Source organism: Vulpes lagopus, chromosome 17 (genome assembly GCF_018345385.1).
Source record: "Vulpes lagopus strain Blue_001 chromosome 17, ASM1834538v1, whole genome shotgun sequence".
NCBI classification, from domain to species: Eukaryota; Metazoa; Chordata; class Mammalia; order Carnivora; family Canidae; genus Vulpes; species Vulpes lagopus.
The window spans coordinates 6,591,050-6,613,475 of NC_054840.1; the positions used below are offsets into that span (position 1 = coordinate 6,591,050).

General features: G+C 49.2%; 1 protein-coding gene across 7 annotated transcripts in view; it reads left to right on the forward strand.

Annotated features, from left to right (window-relative positions):
- Window positions 1–22,426, forward strand: part of TNIK (TRAF2 and NCK interacting kinase) — a 370,683-nt gene that overhangs the window by 275,417 nt on the left and 72,840 nt on the right. For all 7 annotated transcript variants that reach the window (XM_041731634.1, XM_041731636.1, XM_041731635.1 and 4 more), the window contains exons 10-12: window positions 1,887–2,062; window positions 6,996–7,062; window positions 10,483–10,687. In XM_041731634.1, coding sequence (XP_041587568.1) covers window positions 1,887–2,062; window positions 6,996–7,062; window positions 10,483–10,687 — 448 coding nt within the window. The remainder of the gene's footprint in view (window positions 1–1,886; window positions 2,063–6,995; window positions 7,063–10,482; window positions 10,688–22,426) is intronic.

The window sequence follows — 22,426 nt, forward strand, 5'->3', positions numbered from 1 at the left end:
TATTCCATGATGGGCTTTGTTTGTCTGTTTGTGTTTTTGTTTGTTTGAAGCAAAGTCTCCCCTTCGATTATATCACATTGGCGCCTCCATGGGTTTGTCTGGTGGGCCTGAAGGAGAAGGCATATCCAGTACTATCTCATCTCCAACCCTCCCTCTCTATCCCTCAGAAGCACAGATTTGCAGGCTGCCATTCCCCACACTTGCCCAGCACTCACCTCCGATAAGCACGCATGCATGCAGTTGTCCATCGAGCATTGGAGGCTGCAGGTAGCGGGCGTGCTCGGGATGCAGAGATAAGTGTGGCACACCTGATAGAGGAGGGGACACCAGTGTGGAGGCCGCGGGGGGCATGGGCTGAGGGACATACACGGAGGTGCGTGGGGTGTCCACCCTGCTCTTTCCGTCTTCCACAGTCCACAGGGTAGCTGATCCTGATTGATCCTGGGGGGGACCCCCAAGCCTAGCAGGGTGCATCTACTTCGATGTCAAATAATTTAAAAGCTTGAACTGAGCTTAGACATTTATTTAGGGAGGAAGAAATATTCATATTCGGTCCTTTAAACACATGGAATAAGATGAGACGCTGCGTGGACCTGGGCAGAGGTGGAGAGCGGTGCAGATGCAAGCGCCCTCTTGCATTTGAATCTTGAAGAACATGTTCACCACGGTGGGTGTCGGCGGGTGTCCCCTGTGGCCGGGGCAGCTTTCTGGCCTGCAGTGTGCGTGTGGAGCCAGCTGGTGGACCTCAGGGAGCTTGCTCAGGGATCCGTTCCTGTGACTCCACAGCGCTCCACAGGAGGGCGACGGAGGGTGCGGGCTGGATTCCCTCCTGCTCCCAGCAGAGGGGGAACCGCCAAGAGCGTGATCAGAGTTCCCCTGAGGTCTCTAAGGGTGCTATGCCCAGCTGCCGGGGGAAGCACATGCTTTAGAGTCGTGAAGTAATTATTTATGATGCCGGACAATTTCTTGGAACTCTCAGCAAGAACATGCATTCCCAACTCCTGAGTCACAGCTGAAGTCCACCGGTGATTCCTACCACAGTGTGGACTTGCAGCCTACTCCTGGGTATGGTATCTCTCACCAGCCCTCCCCTCCCCTGTGCGTCTTTGGCACAGGGTTTATCTTTGAGGCAATAGTGCCTTTCTAGAGGGAGATAAGTGCGTGTGTGGGTATGAACTTAGTCCTTAAGTTTCCGAGTCCTTTGGTTGATAGCGAACATACACATACACCCTGTTCTTAATAACTGGAGTGCAAGGGTCAAAGGTAATTTTGAAATTGCCGGTGGGGAAAAAAGTTACCTAATCAAGTTCACTTTACCAAGTAGGAATCTTTCTCATTTCTACAGAATGTCCTCCTCCTTCCCTGGCCAACCTTGATTTTGCTCTCCGGCAGCTTGCATTTTCTGCCTTCTTTAGGCCGCTCACCTCAGTGTGCCCTGGTGGGTGGCGTGCCCAGCCTCAGCCTTAGCTTTTCACTATTTCCTATCTCCCTGAGCTGTCTTCCCAGAATGATTTCCTCTGCATCCTTTCAAGCCCAGCTCAGGTTCCCTCATTACACTAGACCTTCCAGATGTGATTCTCACCAAGGCCTTTCTCTTATCTGATTCCTTTTGGTTTCTTGTGTGATATTATTTATAAATCTGGGCAAAAATGCTCTTATGCATGTGACTCCCATACATTGGCTCAATTTTGTGTTGATGGTAATGATGCCTTTGAACTCCATTGTGCCTAATAAAATTCTAGGCCTACTCTGTGATCGGTTGATTCCTATGTTGACTAATTGAACCTGCCTTCTTCTTTTTCTCATCATAGTGTTTTAGAAAATGGAAGGTCACTTTTTCGTTGGATTGCCTTTTTATCTTTGGGTTCATCTCTTTCACTTGACAGGTCAAAAAAATTCCAGTCATTTATTGAGAGCTGCTTGGTAAAGAATCACAGCCAGCGACCAGCAACAGAACAATTGATGAAGCATCCATTTATACGAGACCAACCTAATGAACGACAGGTTCGCATTCAACTCAAGGACCATATTGACAGAACAAAGAAGAAACGAGGAGAGAAAGGTTAGAAGCACATTTGTAGTTTAGCAAAGGAAACAAAAGATGGAGTGAGTCATGGCCTCTTGATATATTTGGAGGTGGCCGTGGGGCTTTCAAACGGGCCTGCGTTATTCTCTAGTGTGAAGGGCTGCCTCTGAGCTCGCAGCCTGTAGGCATCAATGGAGTGAGACTGTGAAATGGAATCTTCATGAAAGGATACAACTGTAAGGAATATCACCTTCTCCAGGCCCTGACAAAGAGTCATGTTGAGTAATACTATGAAGTGGTTTAATATGACAAGTGATTTGCTTAGTTCAAATGAATATTCATGTTTTGAAGACAAAAAATTGACAGAACACACACAAAAAAAGCACTTAGTTGACATTTTTCTAGACTGGCAGGCTTCAACATTTAAGTTTTTGTGCTCTGAGGCCCATTTGGAATTTATTACAGAAGTCAGATGAATTTTCTAATAGTCACAGAGTTGCCAGACTTGATATACGGAACCCTGCACGTTGAGCTAGAAGATCATTTCATGCACTTGTTTATTTTATAGATTCAAAACCCTTATCTCTGGTGGCTGTAGCTAGCTGAGGCACCACACACTGCCTTCTCAGTGCATTAGTGGACAGGAGTTCAAACTTGGAGTCCTGGGACTGTGTCCTGGTTATTGGAGTAGAGACTCAGATTTCCTTACCTAGCATCCTGACCAAGGAGAAAAACTCAGGTGGTCTGGGGCCGGTTTTGTGCCTCGGTGGGTGGGAGGTAAGGAAGATTGAGGTAGGGGGAGGAAAGGGAAAGATCCAGAGCACAGACAGGGTGAGTCTTCCCTGGGTGGAGGCAGGAGGAGCCACGGGGCAGAGGGGAGGAGGGATGACAGCGAAGAGACATTACAGGGCTGGCGAGGTGAGCATGTGGGGAGTGGGGAGTAAAGGGGAAGCCAGACACCTAGGGTGAGAGGCACACGGCCCTGTGCTTTTCCTCGCTTCTGTCCTGGACACCGTTCCTTTCTGTTCTTTCCAAGCCAGATGGAGCATTGGAGGGTGGGGGGCCTCACAGGACGGAGGGTGCTCTGCTTTCATTTGGCTTCCCCTTCTTTGCCTCTGCAGTTACTGTCTGTAATATGGCAAGGTATGAGCAGGTGTGTGGGGTGGGTGGTGAGCGGTGCAGGAGTCAAAACCACGCAGAGGTGAGAGTGGTAGGGGGCTGAGGCAAGAGGAGAAGCCCTGAGTGAAGGTTCAAGGGAAGAGTTTCTTCCCGGCTGCCAGGGAAATGTGCAATCAAGTTCGTCTCAGGAGTAGGAGGTTATAAGGCTAAGCTAAAAAGGAGACCCATCACCTGAAATTGATAAAATATTATATTCAACTATCCTGCAATTGTTTTTAAAAAACATACACGGTTAAATGTTTGGGGACCACACTATTTTTTTAAAAGATTTCATTTATTTATTCATGAGAAACACAGAGAGAGAGGCAGAGACACAGGCAGAGGGAGAAGCAGGGTCCCTGTGGGGAGCCGGACATGGGACTCGATCCCAGGACCCCGGGATCATTCCCTGAGCCGAAGGCAGATGCTCAACCTCTGAGCCACCCAGGCGCTCCCCAGACTATTTTTATTTCCAGTGGTCAATAGGAAATGAAGCTTCATTGCCCATTTTGATCGAACATAAAATTCTTACAGCACTGGAAAATAAATAAATAAAAATCCTGCACAAGAGAAAACAAAAAATAAAAAAGGAAGCCCATCTCCAGTTATTAGTGGGTGGGGAGGGATGAGGTGTCAGTCAGGAGGAGCTGGGAAGGGAACTGGAGAAATCAGGAGGAACCAGGCATGAGAGAAACAGGTAAGTCAAGATCAAAATGTCCCAGGACTGGGCCACCTGGGGGGCTCCGTCAACTGAGTGTCTGACTCTTGATTTCAGTTTAGGTCATGATCTCAGGGTCATGAGATCAAGCCCAGTGTCGGGCTCCACACTGAATGCTGAGCACAGGGTCTGCTTGAGATTCTCTCTCTCCCTCCCTCTGCCCCTCCCCAACCCCCTAAAATAATTCCAGGACTGATTTTTCATCAAACATGCAACTATTAAAGGCTGACTTTTTAAAAGGGAAACTTATTTTCCTGAAGGCCTATTGTTTCTAGATTCAAATTCTGAGTGGAGATTCTAGCTCTAATCCCTGAAGGGTTAGATGACCTTCACCCCAGTTTTCTTATCTTTAAAATAAGAGAGAGGATATAATAGTGACCACTATCGCCTGGCATTGTTGCAGATTAAATGAGATAATGCATTAAGATGTTTAGTACAACGTCTGGTGTATAAACATAATAAATATTAGCTACTCTTACATAAACAGTTCTTTATGGACTTACAAGTTTTCAGAACAATTCAGAGTTACCTTCTGGGAACTCGTAACCTCTTTCTTTGCCTTTGACCTGTGAGTAGAGTGGGTAAAGCTTGGGCCTTGGGTTTTTTTCACTTCTTGGGGGCTCAGATGCTGGAAGGTGACTCAGAACTCCCCATTCTATGACAATAGATTATTTTTAACGGGTTCCTTCTCTGCTGAGTAGGTGAGTATGATTCTTGGTAGGAGATGTCCTTAGGAGTTACCCAGTAATGTAAGGAACCTAATTCTGTGTAGGTTTAGAGCCATCAGAAACCTTCTTTTCTGTCTGTTCCCCAGAAAGAGAATCCATCAAATGAGGTCTCATTCCATTTGCTCAGTTTCACCAAATGACTTAATTTACTTCCTCTAAAAATTCCACACTCTCTTAGTAGCTCAAAGACCAGCTTTTGGTACTACCGAACAATTATTTTTTAAGGATTTCATTTATTTATTTCAGAGAGAGAGCATACAAGTAGTGGGGGGAGGGGTGGGCAGAGGGAGAAGCAGACTCTCCACTGAGCAGGGAGACTGAGGCAGGCTGGATCGCTGGACCATGACATCATGCCCTAAGCCAAAACTGGAATTTAAACAACTGAACCACCCAGGTGTCCCACAATTAAACAATTTTAATGAAAATTCATTATGATTTTTTAACCTGATGTTATTTTTTCATTACGTTTGTTGACATATGCTAATTTATGCCAGTAACATAAAAGCAATAAGACCAGATTCTGGTGAAGTATTACAATTGAAGGGCCTGACAAATGAAGGTTTTACCTTAGTAGAAATATTTGGATCAATTGTGTGCTGCTTTCCCTTGCTAGAATTTCCTTCACTAGATAAAATCTCTGCAGCTTCCTTCAAGCTCCCTGTTGACCCATTTCAGGAAAGTTTGGAATAGTAAACTTTCAGTGTGGAATATTGAAACACTTTACGAAGGTCCTTTACATTTCCGGTGCGATAATACTCAAAAAAATAAGTCGTCTGAAAACCGCATATGTGTCTAAATATTTGAAGCTAACTTGTGATTTTAAAAAATACACTTGAAGTCATGGTGCTTTTGGCTCCTTTTCATTATTCCTTTACTGGCTGAAGAGTCTGGAAGGCAGTGTTTAGTTCTCATCAGATGTGCTGCTTCCTGCTGGTAACACAGCCAAATTGCAGTGTTAATTCCTTTTTCGGAACTAAACCTCCCAAGTTGTAATTACTAACCCACAGCTATGAAAGGATAATAGTAATGTGACACTCCCCCTCCTTAAAATTAAAAGCTCCTCCAAAATTCACCATTGCCCACAGAGAAGTCCTCAGGGGGGAAAAAAAAAAAAAAATATATATATATATATATATATATATATGTAAGGATCAAGACGTCCTAGCACATGTGCTGGGCTTACTTATTCCATCTGCTTTTGTCACAGCCACACATCTAGCCACTCACAACTCCTTGTGAACATGTCCTGCATGCCCTGTAATACTAGCAGGCTTCCTCACGTGGTTATGTTGCTTAGAATGCCCTTTGGCCACCACTTTTAGCTGCCGTCTGCCTAGAACAGGGCCACCGACATTGCAAGGCCCAGCTCATCTCCTCCTCAAGAGACTTTCCTGTCTCCTTCCCCTATTATGACCAATGGACAATGGACTTTGCGCCTATCTCTGATATCTCATTGCTCTTTTTATGCCCTTCTATTTAGCATATATATGCTAAGAATGCTAGTTTTAAAGTTGGACAAGTTCTGGATCGAATTCTAAATCCAAATCCCAGATTGATTGACCTTTTATTAATAAGCCATTGGTTCTATCACTTAACCTCCTGTCATAGTGTCTGCGCTTGAAACGTGGGCAGTATGCTAAAGGATTGTTAAGCAAAACAAATGAGAGAACATAGGTAAAGTATCTAGAAGGGTAACCAGCATGGGAGACACTCAATATGGATTAATTTCTTAATAATCATGGCGGATCTGATTACCTACTTGTCCGCCTTGCCCATTAGATTCTGATCCGCTCCAAAGTAAAGACCCAGTCTTATTCATTACTACATGTTAACCTGCTTTAACATATTACTGAATTAAATGGATGTCCCCAGTGGGTCATTTAACTCCGTATTTCTGATAGCACGTTGTCAGATTTCCTTCTGGTGTTTATCAGGATATCTAAAGACTAATCTGTGGGCACATGTAAGTCTTAATAAAACTCCTGCTTGAGAAATGATTAATAGGACAATGTGTTAATAGTGGGCCAATGAAAGATCGGTTCACGTGGTCCTCTAATGGGAATTAACACAAACTGAGAAGTTATTTTTTGGTTCCTTATCTTGACTTTCATATGAACAGCAGGCATCAGGGACAGATATCTGGAATCAGCTGGGACAGTCTTGGATGTTAAGTCCACGTACTTGAATCCAGGTGGTGGGAACTGTTAGATCACAAGTCAGAAGGCCTGGAGCTGTCCCAGGTCAGCATTAATGACAATTCTTTGGGCCTCAGATTACATTATACATATATATACGTAAGAAGAGGGTGGGATTGACTGAACTGTAGCACCTTTTGTGCACTAACATTCTGTGACTCTCTCTTTAGATGAGACCGAGTATGAGTACAGCGGAAGTGAGGAAGAAGAGGAGGAGAATGACTCAGGAGAGCCCAGGTAGGAGAGCAAAAGCCAAGTCTTATTTTCACGTTCTGAATTGGGCGTCTGTGAAACTTGCTTCCTTTTGATTTATAGGTTCATTTTTAAGAATCCAGCAAGGTGGTCTTATTTAATTTATTGCCCATGAACCTACTCATTAATTTGGGAAAATGTCCCCAGGCAGACTCTTACAAAAACGTGGAAATCAGCGTATTCTTTATCTTGTCCCCTAAGATTTATGGTCTCTATTCTCAGACTTTGTTTCCTCACATATGTAACGTGTAGAATGGGTAGGAGGCAATTATCTGAGTAATCCGAGACTCCAAGTGCCTAAAACTGTGACTTTCAGGAGACCTAAATGGTATCTTTGGACTTGACACATTCAGTTCGTTACTTCATACGTTTGAGAAGCCCATTTCAGCAGCCACTGTCCTTGTCACCTGTCTTGATATTTTTACCACAAGCTAATCCAAGAGGAAATGATTCCCAGGAAACCAAATCACACTCTAGAGGGGAACCCTAGATAGAAAATTACATGCTTATTCCAGTTGTCACATGTTGGACCCCAGGATCAATGTTGCTTTATCAGTATCATCCATGCATTTTGAATTTCACTTGACATTGATTGCAACTTTCTTCCAGTGTGCGTATGAATAATTAAGGTTAGGGTGCTCACATTTCAAGGATTTGTCTTCCGTGAGAGAATTCAGCTGGTGGCAGTTCAGCGAATTGAGGGTACGGGCACATACACCATGGTCAGAAAACATTTATTGGGGAAAATGCACAAGCAGAAGGCTCAGTGGGGTATATAGGTCTCCGTCCTCTAGCCATCCAAGGAGGGACTCCTGTGGTCCCATACTGCTCAGGAAAGGGGCCAGCTCGGCCACTGCTGCTAGAACAAGCCAGTGGCTTCTTTCTTTTGAGTTAACTCAGCTCTACCCAGCTGGATTATTGCTAAACTGATGGAAGAGGGAGGGACTTAAAGGGCCATCCAGTTTTTCTCTTCACCTACTAAAGGAATTTTCAAAGTCAAAGATTGAAGAATTTTTCCTTCCATCCAATATTCTACACATTGGCTACCCCCAGTTTAGCTGCATAAAGATGACGTTTGTCAAATAGTGACATGGAAAATGAACGTTCTTGTAAAGGCAAAGAACCGAACGCCTGCTTTTCAGAGAAGTTGCGTACTATTTTTATGTTTCCCAAACTCACCCGGATGTCACGTCAGGACTCCTGACCATTCTCTATAGAACTGAAAAGCCCTGTTTTAACTCGTACTCGCTAACCCGTGTGTTAGGAGTCCCGTAGCGGGCTGACCTAGCCGTGCCGCAGCACTTCAATGTGTCATCATATCACATTGAGGATTCTGTTCCAAGTCCTGTTTTATGGACACATGTAATCAATCTTCATGAAATCCTGAAAAGTAGAAAGGGACAGTGGTTATCTCATTTTAGAAATGAGGTAAGAGCTCAGAGGTGGCACCCAGGCCACACACACCAAGTCAATGACTGAGCCACTACTACGGCTCAGCCCGCCTGACAAAGATTCAACCTCAGTTTGTATTCATGGAGCATCCTCGTGTGCATGGTGAGGCCGGGTTCCCCACGTCCTGCCGCCTTTGCCCAGGGCTGGTGGCCTGTGTACGTACGCAGTGTCGCTCGGGGTTTGGTTTAGCGTTCTACACAAAAGCTGGAAGTTTTAAAGGAGGTTTGTTCCTGGAATGCAGGCACTGTCTGTAGGGCATTATGAACGAAGCCCTTTTCATGTCATTTTTGGGCATAGATGGCAGTCACACAGCACAGCAGTTACACTGTCCAACACAGCACGATCCCCTCATCAGCTGCCGACAAACCTGTTCCCCCTGACCATTCGCCACCCCAGTTTGCGTCACCACCACTGTCCGGGTGCCAGGATGAAACCTGCGAGTCATCGCTCACTCTCCACACCAGATCCATCAACGGGCTTCAGGTGGCCTTGCTTGACCTCCTGCCCCCTGCAGACAGTCATCCATGCAGCAGCCCAACAAATCCCATCACGTCCCTCTCCTGACGATAACCTCTCCGCGCACGGCTTCCATGCTACGTGCCTTACCAGCTCCTGTCTCCTTCACTCTGCTCTGGGAAGTCCTCATAGAGGTCCCACCTGTCCCTACCACTGGCCTCCCCATTTCTTCCTTCTGGAAAGGTTCCGTCCCTACCTCTTCATGGGACTGACTCTCCATCTTTTGAGTCTTAGCTCAGCTGGCACCTTTTTAGAGGGGTCTCCTCCAATCACCCCCTCTGAAGCAGAGCCCTTCGCCCCCGTCCCCGCCTCCCACCACTGTACTCTTAAACTGTTACATCTTCTGTCTTCTCTGGACCCTGTTCATATGGGAAATTATGCTATTTGTAGCCACTTGTCTAATTATTTGTCTGTCTTCCCCACAAGACGGTAACTAGAGGGAGAATTTGTTTAGCTACTGCCCATGTCCACGAGAGCCTATTACCGTGCCTGCTGCATACAAATGGCTCACCAGTTATTTAACGGTTTCGGGTGGAAGCTGCCAGAAAGACTAAAAGAGCTAGGTTTGCATGAACAAATAGGAGCCCTGCCTACCACCCCTCCCCCGTTAGGCTGCCACACCCAACCAAAGAGCCCAACTTTGAGTTGTTCACCTGCAGTTAGATGTGAATAGGGCGGCCCTAGACCACTGGGGAAGTAGGTGCTGTTCCTTTATGGTGTTTTCTGTCCTCTTTTTCTTTCTGTCTCACACACACACACATGCACATCTATGCACAATTACCATTTTACAGATGAGAAGACTGAGGCCCATGGTGCTTAACTGAAATCTAGAAATCAGGGAGCCGGGTTGAAGTCCTAGCTACACCATGTGTTCAGAGCCAAACCATTCCCTGCTCTCTAAGCATGGGGCAGAGAGGCAGCCCTGGCTCTCAGACGCCGGCCGGCGTGGGTTCGTGCTCCACTCTGGGGTTGGCCTGGACTCAGATGTCCACCCTCCCTAGCTTATTGCGTCTTCCCATGAGAAGCCTGCCTTGGCCTCCTGGAGTTTGGTGCAAGGAGTCCCCGGGGTGAGGATGCACCCCTAGTAGAGCAGGTTCCCTTACTGCTCCCCATGGTTCATTTTTTCATTCGCCAACTCTGTTCATGCCTTTCCTGAGCATGAGAACCTGCAGCTCCGGCCCGGGGGCTCACTCCCTCACCTTCAGAAGCAGATCTGCGCGGGTCACAGGGTGAGGGAGCCTGTGCACAGTGCTGGAGGCAGGTGGTGACCCCGGGAAGGCCGGTGACCGCAGGTGCATGCCCTAGTCACCCGGCCAAGGCGGCGAGCCCTGGTCTGGGGTTCCGGGGACTCAGGTACTCTGGGGCGGTCACCAGCGGCGCTCGTGGGGGGGGCAGCCCGGCCGGCGCAGGATCCCCAAGTGTGTCCCCCGCCTGCAGCTCCATTCTGAACCTGCCCGGGGAGTCCACGCTGCGCCGCGACTTCCTGCGGCTGCAACTGGCCAACAAGGAGCGCTCAGAGGCGCTGCGGCGGCAGCAGCTGGAGCAGCAGCAGCGCGAGAACGAGGAGCACAAGCGGCAGCTGCTGGCCGAGCGCCAGAAGCGCATCGAGGAGCAGAAGGAGCAGCGGCGGCGGCTGGAGGAGGTGAGGTCCGCGGGGTCCCACCCTGGGCCCCCCATGATGCCGGGTCCCACCCTGGGCGCCGCCGTGACCCCGGGGTGCACACTGTCACCTGCAGAGGGGGTGAGGCCAGCCTGCTCTGACAAGCCGAGGACTCCCCTTGCTGGGGGCGGGGACACGTGTGACCTGGTGGTCTCGCGGCCTTGCTGTGGTGGCCTCAGGGCAGGTGAAGGCTGCCCCCCCCTCCAGGCAGCCCCCGACCCCCAGACCTAACATCGGCCCCCTCCTGGGCTCCTGCCTCCTTCCTGAGTCCCGCCCGCACTTGTCATCCTCAAGTCTCCCGTGGACCATAAGGCTGAGCCCGAGGATGGGAGGTGGGGCCGTGTCCCCCGGGCGTCACCAGCCCCCGGAGGCCGCCGTCGGGCGGGCGTGAACTAATGCAGTGACCGGAGGTGACAGCCGGTGACTGAGTGTCCCATGTGGACACGCGGGACCTGCCGAGCCGTCCAGCGGCTTCCCGGGTCCCTGTGCACGCCGTCGGCATCCCGGCAGTTCCCCAGCGCCAGGGCCACCCTCGCCTTCCCCAGCGGCATCGCTGGCACCTGTGTGGGAAACCGCCCCCCTGCCCCAACGGCCTTCCCCGTGTGTTTAGTTTAAAACCCCTTTCCTCCGTCCGATAAATCAAAGCCTCTAGACGATTCGGAGGCTGAGAGCCTGGGCTGGCGGGACATGGGCCAGGAGATGAAGGTAAGCAGCGGCCGGGCAGTGGGGTGACAGCTGCCCCAGCCGCCCCCTGCTTCGGAGCCGTGGCCGGTGGCCAGGCGGGAGGTGCTGCGCCTCGGCCCCAGTGTTCCTGGCTCAGATCAGCGAGGGCCTCAAAAAAGAAAAAGAAAATTAAAAAGCTAAAAAGTAATCAAAGAAATCCATGAGGGCCTCAGTTCCGGCTCGCAGGAAAACCCCATCGACCTCACACGTCCGCATACCAGGCCGGCGACAGCAACGTCCCAGGTGCGACCAGGCAGCGACTTCTGTGTGCCGGCTCCGGTGAGGTCCTCGGCTCCGCCCGGATCTCAGTGGCTGTCGTTCCGTCTCCGCGAGCATCCCTTGCCCCTAGGGCGGAGATGCACACAAACCCCGTGTAACACGGAGGAAACCGAAGTGCAGGGAGGGCAGGTCGTCGGTCCCGGGTCACAGGGCCAGCGAGTGCGCAGGGCTCACACCCAGGTGTGTCCGATCTCAACGTCCCCACGAGCCCAGGACGGGAAGTATAGATAAGTCACCGAAGCCTTGAACTGTGAGCCTCAGACCTGGACCCTGCAGGCTCCTGAGGGCAGCAGTGGGCACGCGAAGCACCTTCGGGTGTAAGTGTGCAAGTCCGCTCTGGTCAGTGCGAAGACTGCGGCGCGCCAGACGTTCACCGTCCCCCTCTCCTGTGCTAAGAATCAGGCTGTAGACGGAGCCCCCGTAGCGCGGGGGACAGAGGGCTTCGAGGGGTCGGCGGTGCCTTCTTTTTTCTCTCTCTCTCTCTTTTTTTTTTTTTTAAATTTTAACATGAGAACTTTTGGCCCTTGAGCCTAGATCCTCAGTTAATGCAAAGCCTTTCAAAGGATGCGTGGTATTATTTTGTTTTGTTTCGATCTCTATTTTCTTTCCTTCTTACCTGGCATGACTTATTTGAGCTTCCTATTTTTTTTTTCATGACTTGCTAAAATCACATTTTCTAACACTTCCCAAAGCATTTGCCCTTTGACAGTTACTCTGTTCCACACTTTACCTGAATCGTCTCGCTGAATCGTCGCAGTAACCCACAGTCTCAGAATAATGCAGCTGAGTCTGAGAGGTTAATAACTTGCCACAGGTCACACAGCTTAGGCAAAAAAAAAAAAAAAAAAAAAAACCGGTTTCGAGCCCAGGGGATAGGATTCCAGAGCCCGGGTGCTGTCACTGCCTCTCGGCTGAGAAGCCAGTCATGTTTGCCCATATTCTGTAGCCCCCGGCCTCCGCGTCCGTAGTCTTTTTTCTTTGAGAACTTAAGGAGTTTTGAGCCAGGGCAAAGCTGCACCCAGCAGGTGCTCTTCTTTGCGATGGGTTCTGGTTCTTATGCTCAGCCGAGGCCTCCTCGTGTCCCTTCTTTGGCACTTTCTGGAGCCTCTGTCTTGGAGGCAAGTCAGAGTTCAGACCCAGCAGGGTACATGCACCCACGGGGACAGACCCGCTAAGTCCCCACTTGCACCAAAGGCAACAGTGAGCCCAAGGACACTTTGCTTTACGCACCACAGTGCGTGAGCCCTGGCTTCTCCGGGAACACTTATAACCGTGGGCATTAAGAGATTATGGTGGCTTTATCCATTAATCCTTTATCTTGCTCCTATTGCTCAACAGGAAGACGAAGAGATATTCGATACTCAAATGGTTGTAAATTCTGAACCCATACATAACAATTGTCTCTGCCACCGGGGACTCCTCTCCTGCATCCTGCCCCTGCTGGCCCGGCCCGTGGTGATGACCTTGTGGTTCCAGAGTAGGAGCTTGGACTACGCTGGCACACGGAGGCACTTAGAGCCCACAGTTAGACTCGCGAATTTAGCTTCAGTGTGGGTCAGGTGGGCTTTTGTAGGCGTCCTGGGAAAAATCATTCCCATTCTCAAATGCCCGTCAGATGCCCCTTTGGTGACACAGGGCTAGGTAAGCTGTAGCCTTCGTCTTCCCCAGCCGTCTCAGATGTCACCTCCTACCAGAGCTGTGGTTTCTAAGGAAGCCCTGCACGCCCTTTGCTATTTATGGATAACCATGTGGATTTGGGTAGTTCTAAATCTGCATATACTTAGAAGGACTTTGTACACTGGATGTAGTCATTTATCAGCTTCATGAAAAGGACATGGCTTTGGACCAATGAAATGTCGGGTACAAGGCTTTCAGCTTTTGACCAGCGATAAAGTACAATTTATAACTAAGTTCCAGGAAATTGATTAAACGTAGCTAAGGTGAAATGAGTCCCTCAATAGTGAGAAAAGTACAAAGAAGGCCTCTTTTATTGTTATTTAGTTCAATAAAAATTCCTACCACTTGGCCTAGGAAAGTCCCTCGTGTTTATTCTCCATCACGGATGGAGGATCCCAGAATCAGGGGCAGGATGCAGGAGAGGAGTCCAAGAATCAGTAAGGCACTTACCCTGGTCATCTTTTCAGACAGACGAACCTCGGCCAAAAGATTTGTGGTGATGCTTAACTGTGCTCAAGAGTTTTGGAATGATTTCAGGGATTTTTCTTTTTTTTTTTTTTTTTCAACTCGCTGAGAGCATTCTCTATGCCTTCATTTGGAGGAGAATATCTTTAAGTCACAGGAATAATCGCCTTGACCCCAGGGGCACCAAACTGCTCAATGGTGGTAAGTTTTATTCTTCAGAGAATTGTGTTAAGTTTTCCAAGACACCTGCATCTCACTTAGTGCCTTCAAGACCATCAGAACACCGCTCGTTATAGAAACAGCCGGGTCTAGCTAAGAGATATTATACTGTTTTGGTTCTATTGCCTGAAAATAAAATTCCTTTTAAAGATTTTATTTATTTATTCATGAGAGACACAGAGAGAGAGGTAGAGACAGAGGCAGAGGGAGACGCGGGCTCCCTGCTGGGAGCCTGATGTAGGACTCGATCCCGGGATCACGACCTGAGCTGAAGGCAGACCCTCAACCGCTTAGCCACCCAGGTGCCCCGAAATTTTTTGTAAAGAAATACCACCAGCACCTTATTGGCCAGGCATAGCGGAGCCCGGATATAAAAAGTGAGAGCCTGGCCGTCTCACTGTGGGTGAATTTCCTAGAGCCTCTAACTTCTTATTCCGAGCTTCTTATTTCAAGGACATTGGGTTCAACTGTTTTTCTAAAAAGGGCACAGTAGAATTAAAAACTTTTTCCTAGTCCCATAGGCAGCCATTCAACGAATTTCGTGAATTCATCCCTCTGCTATGCTGGACGCCAGGAACAGTCTGCCCGGGTGCTCACCAGATCTGTGGGGGAAACAGTCATTGGGCAAATAGCCACCCAAATAGCCATTCATTACCATGGCCAGGGTGCCGTGGTAGGGAGGAATGGGGGGCTAAGGAACGGGGGTGCGGGGATGGGGAAGCAGCCCAGCCTGGCCGGGAGGACGACTGGGGGGGAGGGGCCCGCGGAGATGGTAGGCGGGGAGGCCAAGTCCCAGTCCTGTAGGACTTCACAGGCCAAGTTTAAGATTCTTACATTTAATCCCAAGAATAGTGGGAAACCATTGATGTGTGTTAATCAAGGGAATGCAATCGGATCTGCATTTTTCAAAGGAAACTTTGGCTGCTGCAAGGTTGAGTGACTGGAAGAAGCAAGGGTGGGTGAGGAGGCCGAGTCAGTGTAGGCCAGGGAGGGTGATGTTCTTGTGGGTGGGGTTGGGGGCAGCGGGGTGTGACAGAAGGGGACACATTTGGAAGGGATGCAGACTGGGCGGGAGACGGCTGACTAGATGTCACAGAGGGAAGAGAGAAAGCGGTCACAGGACGTCCCCCATGCGGACTGGAGCAGTGGAGGACCAGGTGTGGGAGCAGGACCAGATCCGTCTGGAACGCGGTGAATTTAAGGTGCCTCTGAGGTGGCCAGTGGTGAAGCCAAGGGTGCAGGTGGGTTATATGGAGAGAGCCAGGCACGGGAGGTCGGGGAGGCGAAACAAGGGGAATTGCTGGCCTCGGGCTCTGGGAGTGGGCCCCGACACGAGGGGGGAGCGTGGGCCTGACCCCTGAGATCGCAGAGCCGGAGAGGGGAGGCCAGCAGAGAAGGCTGATAAGGGGCCAGAGGAGAACCGGCGCAAGGCAGAGAAGCTCGAGCGGCCAGCACAGGCACGAGCTAAGGGCCCAGCTTCGCAGCCCGCTGCCAGGGGTCGAGGGAGTTGACCGCGTCGCGGGTTTCAGTGGCAAAGAGGCTATGTAGAAAGGTCGTTTCGACACCGTCCGTGGGACTCTCTAAAAGTGCGTTCATTTCCTGTTTGGGAGGAAGGGAAGCAATCTGCTCAGCCGGTCAGATGTGAATTCGGGGTGCGAAGACTTGGCTTAGGTCTGAGGGCTGCCGTGCACCCCCTGCCCGCCCTGGCTGCTCTCCGAGTCTCCCCAGCCCCGCTCCCTGGGCTCTGCAGGAGCCCCTCCCCCACCCCGTGCAGTTTGTTCCCACCCCCGAAGGGACACTGGGGAGGAACCGGGAGGCTGGGCCTGAAAGCACTCTGTTCTCAAGGCCTCGTCCCGGATGGCTTGAAGGTTGCCAATGGGTCCCACCTTGGGCTTCCGTTCAGAGGACTCTTCAGAACTACATGCTCGTCCATTTGGGGTCAGCTCTTGCTCACGTTCTCTCTGAGCATTTGCTTCCACTTGGGGTGAGCAGACTGGTCTCAGAGAAGCTGTGCCAGCTGCAGCCCGAGCCCAGAGCAGCCACAGGTCAGCTAGGTTATTCTTGGGAACCCATGTGGTTTCTCCCAGATGTTTCTAATCTTTTTCTTTTTAGAGAGATTTTATTGTTTCATAAGAGACACACACAGAGACACAGAGAGAGAGGCAGAGACACAGGCAGAGGGAGAAGCAGGCTCCCTGCACGGAGCCCGATGTTGGATCGATCCCAGGACCCCAGGATCCTGACCTGAGTCGAAGGCAGGTGCTCAAGCACTGAGCCACCCAGGCGCCCCCTCCCAGATGTTTTTAAACCAAAGAAAAGGGGCCAGAGGTAGACAGGGGGATCTGCACATGTCTTTAAGGACAACGTACTCAAGATCTGAAAAGTCCCGTGGGCCTCGGAGCATTTGGGGGAGATTCTGTTGATGGTAGTGTTTTGGTTAACACTCATTCTATAGAAGTTCTTCGTGCCTCGGTTTCTTTGTAAAGCTAGAAAAATAGTAGCACTTCCCTTCCAGGACTGTCACGAGGGTTAAATGAGTTAGTGCATGGAAACCCTTGGTTGGACTGTGACTAACGCTGAGAACACACTTGGTAAATGTTAGTTATTATTACTGGAGGAGATGCCTTTGGCTGACGTCAGAGGTGTAATTTCCAAAAGTTTAAACTCTTTCATGTGCAGTAGTAAAACCCTCTTGAATCCGTTAAGATCAATATACCAAGAGGACCCCCAGGTGGCTCAGCAGTTTAGCACCCACCTTCAGCCCGGGGCGTGATCCTGGGGTCCTGGGATCGAGTCCTGCATCGGGCTCCCTGCATTGAGCCTACTTCTCCCTCTGCCTGTGTCTCTGCCCCTCTCTCTCTCTCATGAAAAAATAAATAAAATCTTAGAAAAGGGGGAAAAAAAGATCAATGTACCAAAAGGTAAGTTTTTATTCATGTCTTGGGGAAGAATATTTGTTATACCAGTTGAAATTCATTTACATCCTTAGGAGAAAAAAAATATATGTCGATGGTTTTTAAACGACTGGATGGCACATTAGTGCAGGGACCAAGTGTGGCAGCTTTGAAGCTGCAGAACCCAGGTGTCATTCAAGCTGCATGGCCTTGAGCCACGCACGGACCCTCTCGGAACCCCAGCTTGTTTATGCGCACACTCCACGTACGGTATGCGTTGCAGGATTGTTGGGAGAGGTAAAGGGAAGCAGGTACACGGAAGGCGTGCCACAGTCCTGACACAAGAAGGATTGTCGTTGCTCAGGAACATTTTGTTGTTGTTTTGGAACAGAAGATCCCAAAGTGGTTGTTGGGTTTGTCTAGAGAGATGGCATTCCCCGTTGTCTGCCTTCCTTAATTCGCTGACGTGCCTTCTCCATTTACTGTGACATGTGGACTTTTCCATCCCTTTTTTGAGGGCTCTTTTCTGAGCGCCCCTCTCATTGTGTCTTGCTGGGGTATCTGTCCGCGGGTGACTTAGCCTTGTCCCAAGCCTCAGGGGAACCTCCCCCTGGAGAAACTCTGCTTTCTGACTTATTCTTGTACCTGTATTTTTTTTTTAAGATTTTATTTATTTATTCATGAGAGATACAGAGAGAGAGAAACAGAGACACAGGCAGAGGGAGAAGCAGGCTCCATGCAGGGAACCCGATGGGGGACTCAATCCCGGGACTCCGAGATCACGCCCTGGGCCGAAGGCAGGTGCTAAACCGCTGAGCCACCCAGGGATCCCCTCATACCCGTATTTCTTGCTGTCACTTCCGACACTGGGTAATTAGGACGCCGTCATTGCCACCAAGTAGCTGTGTCAAATCTTAGGTCCTACCAGTACTGAAACAAGACCCATAAGAAGGTAGAGATCTCGTCCTGCCTCAGTAGGAAGCTTCTGGAGGGCAGGAACTGATGTGAACCCTTTCCCCAAGAGGGTAGATGCAAGGCAGTCAAGGCCACCTAATAAACTGCCTGGGTTTGAGAAAAAATGAGTGGGAAATAGCAGAAAGGGAGACAGAACATGAGAGACTCCTAACTCTGGGAAATGAACTAGGGGTGGTGGAAGGGGAGGAGGGTGGGGGGTGGGGGTGACTGGGTAGCGGGCACTGAGGTGGGCACCTGACGGGATGAGCACTGGGTGTTATTCTATATGTTGGCAAATTGAACACCAATAAAAAATAAATTTATTAAAAAAAAATTTTTTTTAAAACTGCCTGGGTTTGAATCCAGCTCTGCCCAGCCTGCCGCCTTTGTGATCTTGGGTGAGACCAGACTTCTTTGTGCCGCAGGTTGCTTATTTATAAAAGTGCCACTTCCAAGGATTAAATGAGTTAATACACAGGAAGCACTTAGAGTACTACTCCCTGGCGCTGAATAGGTACCTAAAGGAAGTTCAAGAAGAGAGTCGCACAAGGGGAAAATCTTTGTATCCCATGATCTACGTTGTGTTGCTCCCCCGAGTCATCTTTTCGAGGTGCTTGCGGGTGAGCTTGGGACACAGATGCAGGGGTACAGGGAAATCAGGGTGGCTTTTCACGGGTGCCACCTTCCCACCCACCAGACTGCACTCCTGGGCCCTCGGCCGGAAGAAAGCACCATGAACAAGAATAACTCCTCCATTCGGGGCCTAGGGTGTTCACTCATTGGTGCTGCTGAGAAATGGCCTTTAATCCACTTCGTCGTGAACGGTAGGCACCCTAATGTGCCTCGCGAGCGGCCTCGGGTTGGAAGCCGAGCAGCCCTTCATCCCTGAGTGTCGTTAGCATCCGCGTGGAGCCTGAGCCCTTCCTAGCTGGCCTTTTTGTTCTTTGGGTTCAATAGCTGAACAGAAATTATGAAACAGCTGGGAGCCAGGCTGGCAAACTGGATGCCCACTGTCCCGGGCGGGGCCTGCCCGTGGGCCTCTGGCAGCGGTCCGCGGTCACACGCGTGTGGGGGTCACGCTGGTGCTTCAGGAGGCCGTGTGGCCATGTGGTCTGCATAGCCGCAGGGAACGCTGCTCCCCAGTGCATCCCAGAAGGTTCCTTGTTCTGACTGGCCCACCACGCTGCTCGGTCTCCTGGACCCTGTGATGGCAGGGGTTTCCTAGTAGGGTGAAGAAGGTGGCTCACATTCCTGTACGGCAGCTTCAGATGTCACTATTGTTTGAAATCCTTTGGTCCAGACCCCTTCCTCAATTCCCAAGGAATGGGAAAGACGGGTTAGCATTTCATACTCTGAGCATTTCGTACTGGAAAAAAGCCAGTGTTAGGAAGCTCCTGCCCCTAAGAGCACCTTAGATGGATGCCAGGGCCGGCTGTCCTGGGACAGCATGGGATTCCAGTATCTAGGGTCTTCATGGAACTTCTTTTACTGCATCTGGTCTGCATCTCTGTTCTACAGTCAGTATTCCTGGTTGTCCCCAACCGTGGCACTTTGACAACAGTAGCTTCACAGTATTATTTCAGATGACTTCTACCCTGGATTGTTTTCATTTCCCTCTTGTTTTCTTCAGTGCGCAATTCTGTAGGATCATAGAGGCTGGAGAACGTAGGAGACCTCAAAAGTGATCTAAGCCAATTCTTCTTTCGAAGCAAGAATCCCTTTGTCAATAGTCCTCGGATAGTCATTTAACCTGTTTAACATAAAATTTCTGCTTATATGCTTAGAGGCGTAAGGAAGCGTATCCTGTATTTGAGCAGCTCCTAATTTAGCTATGTATCCTATTATCGACTCAAGTCCTTGTGCATTAACACTAGTTATGCCCAAGAAAACCACATCACCTTCCACATCAGCCCCAGAAATGTTTGTGGCAAGGAGAATGTTCTTTCCCAGCTGTCACCAGTTCCCCCAACCTTTCCATGGATGATATGATTTAGTGTCTCCAGTACTATCCCGATGTGGGACACTGTGTTAATAAACCGGTGTCTGACAGGCTTGTTTTCACAAGACCCCATCTGAGAGTCTCCTATTAAGGCTTCCAAATGGTGGCAGAGGGATTTGGAGGTATATCTGCACTTGACTTTTCACTAACCTATGGAGTCATAGGTACTCAGGATGTCATTCCGGCTTCCCTGTATGGTACCCAGGAAGACCCCAGTAGCCGCTCCCCTGGGTGGAAACTGTAGCTGAGAGATAATAAGGAGCTTGATCATACTGACAAGCTCCCGGAGAAGAGGCCAAACCAGAATTCTTCATTAAGCCTTCTCTTAGCTCAGTCCAGTTAGAACTTTCATTCATTCATTGTACTACATGCGTGAAAACCAGCTTAGCACACAGGTACTCAGACGGTGCTTAGCGATGAACTGCCTGCTGATCAAAAGTTGGCCCGAGAACCCAAAGGAAGAGCTTCATTTAGGCAGTTGATTTTCCAGGAAGTCTCTGAATGGGTAGGTTGAATGGTTTGGCTTTAGTAGTATAAAGTAAGAGTAAAAAGAAAAGAATGAGGCCCGCCTGGTCTGTCGAGCTTTCTCACTGGGTCTCCATGGACCATGAGGAAAGGTAGGTAAGAAAGCAAGGATGAAAAGAAGAGAAAATGGCCAACTTGAAAAAGCATAAGACGACATCTTTCACTTTGTGTATGTAGATGTCTCAACCAGCTTCTTTCGAATCCACAGAGGTGGCATGGCAAGAGCCAGACATAGGGTATCGTCCTGGCTTTGCACTTAGCGAGTGAACCTGGGCAAGGTATCGACATGTGTGTGCCAGGGTTTCTTCATTTGTCCAATGGGGACAGTGACGGCAACACATGCCCTAAAGGGTTGTGATGAGAATTGATGAGTTAATATGAGTGAAGGGCTTGGGGCTGTGCCTGGCCTCATGGGAGGCACCGCCTAGTGTTTGTTCAGAATCCTAGTGTTAGTTGCAGGGAACCATGCCCTTGCCCTAAAAATAGATGGTTCACAAAGGTTTTTCCAAAACTGAAATGTGAGCAAGTCTTAAATGGGCTAACGAATGCCCAAAGGCCCGAACATCCCTCCTCACAGCTGCTGTAAGGCCTGTTACAGAACAGTCCTACTTAAGTGAGGGGCATGTGTGCTGTGAGGTCGATTCAAAAGGGCACACTGGGTCCTTTCACTCCAAGTGTCTTTGAACAGAGAGCTTCTTTGTCGAGGGGATGGTTTGAGGTATTTGCCAAGGAGCCCAACTTGATCCTGTGTCAGCTGCTGGCCTGTTTTCTGGAGGCCAACTCAGGTCTTCCATGGTCAATGGGGTCCTCTCTCAGCCCTTCCAGGAGGTCACCCAAGTTGAGAAACAAGTGGAGCTGTTCAAGAGCAAACCCAAATTCTACTGTTTCACTTCTCTTTCTGATTTGTTAGTTGGGCTTTCCACAATACATCCTCACTTAGGCTAGATGAACAGACTTGTGAGGTCACCTAGCCTGTTCCCATGCTGAAGGTTGGGTTACGGTGACTTATATTCAAGGTCATTTAACATTCACTCATTTGTTAGAGAAATATTTATTGAGACTGTGGTCTAAATGTTTGGGGGTTTTTTTGTTTTTTTGGTTTTTTTTATATTTTTTTAAATTTTTATTTATGATAGTCACACACACAGAGAGAGAGAGAGAGGCAGAGACACAGGGAGAGGGAGAAGCAGGCTCCGTGCACCGGGAGCCCGACGTGGGATTCGATCCCAGGTCTCCAGGATTGCGCCCTGGGCCAAAGGCAGGAGCTAAACCGCTGCGCCACCCAGGGATCCCTAAATGTTTGTTTTTATGGCAAAGTGGGACCAGAGCCTAGTCTTACTATTTCTGATCCAGTGTTCTTTGCCCAGGCCGTATGGCCCCTCTTACCTACCCCCTCCTCTCCCGGTGACATGTCACTGCAGCTATGGGATATTCATTCTCAAACATGGGTATTACCCCTGAGTCTATACATTGGGAAATGTAATGCATATAATAGATGGACCCAGAGCCCCAAATCTATAGGACTGTCATGAAAACAAGATTCAAATTCAATCTGAACATTCAGTAAGTAGAAAAAACAGCCAAGTATCCCATCTGGAATTTCTTAAGGATATTGAAGAAAATGCTGATGGTGGTAGGATAGATGAGGTATCTCTTGCTCAGTGACTCCCTGCATACTCGGAACTGCGCTTCCCATTACCTCTCCAACCACTGGAACATTCTTCTAGGTACCAGGGCTGGGAAGTGGTAGGGCATGGAGTGGAAATAGCATGGAGTCAGACCAACCTGGGCTCGATTCCAAGCTCCACCATCTTCCAGCTGCGTGACAAGGAACAGTTTACCTCTTAAGCCTCAATTTGCTTATCTGTAAAATGGTAATAAAGTGTGTAGTCATATTGTGAGATTTAATGAGTTGAAGCATGTAAATCACCCAGCCAAGCAAACACCTGACACCCATAGACACTGCCTGATACGATTTGTATTCAT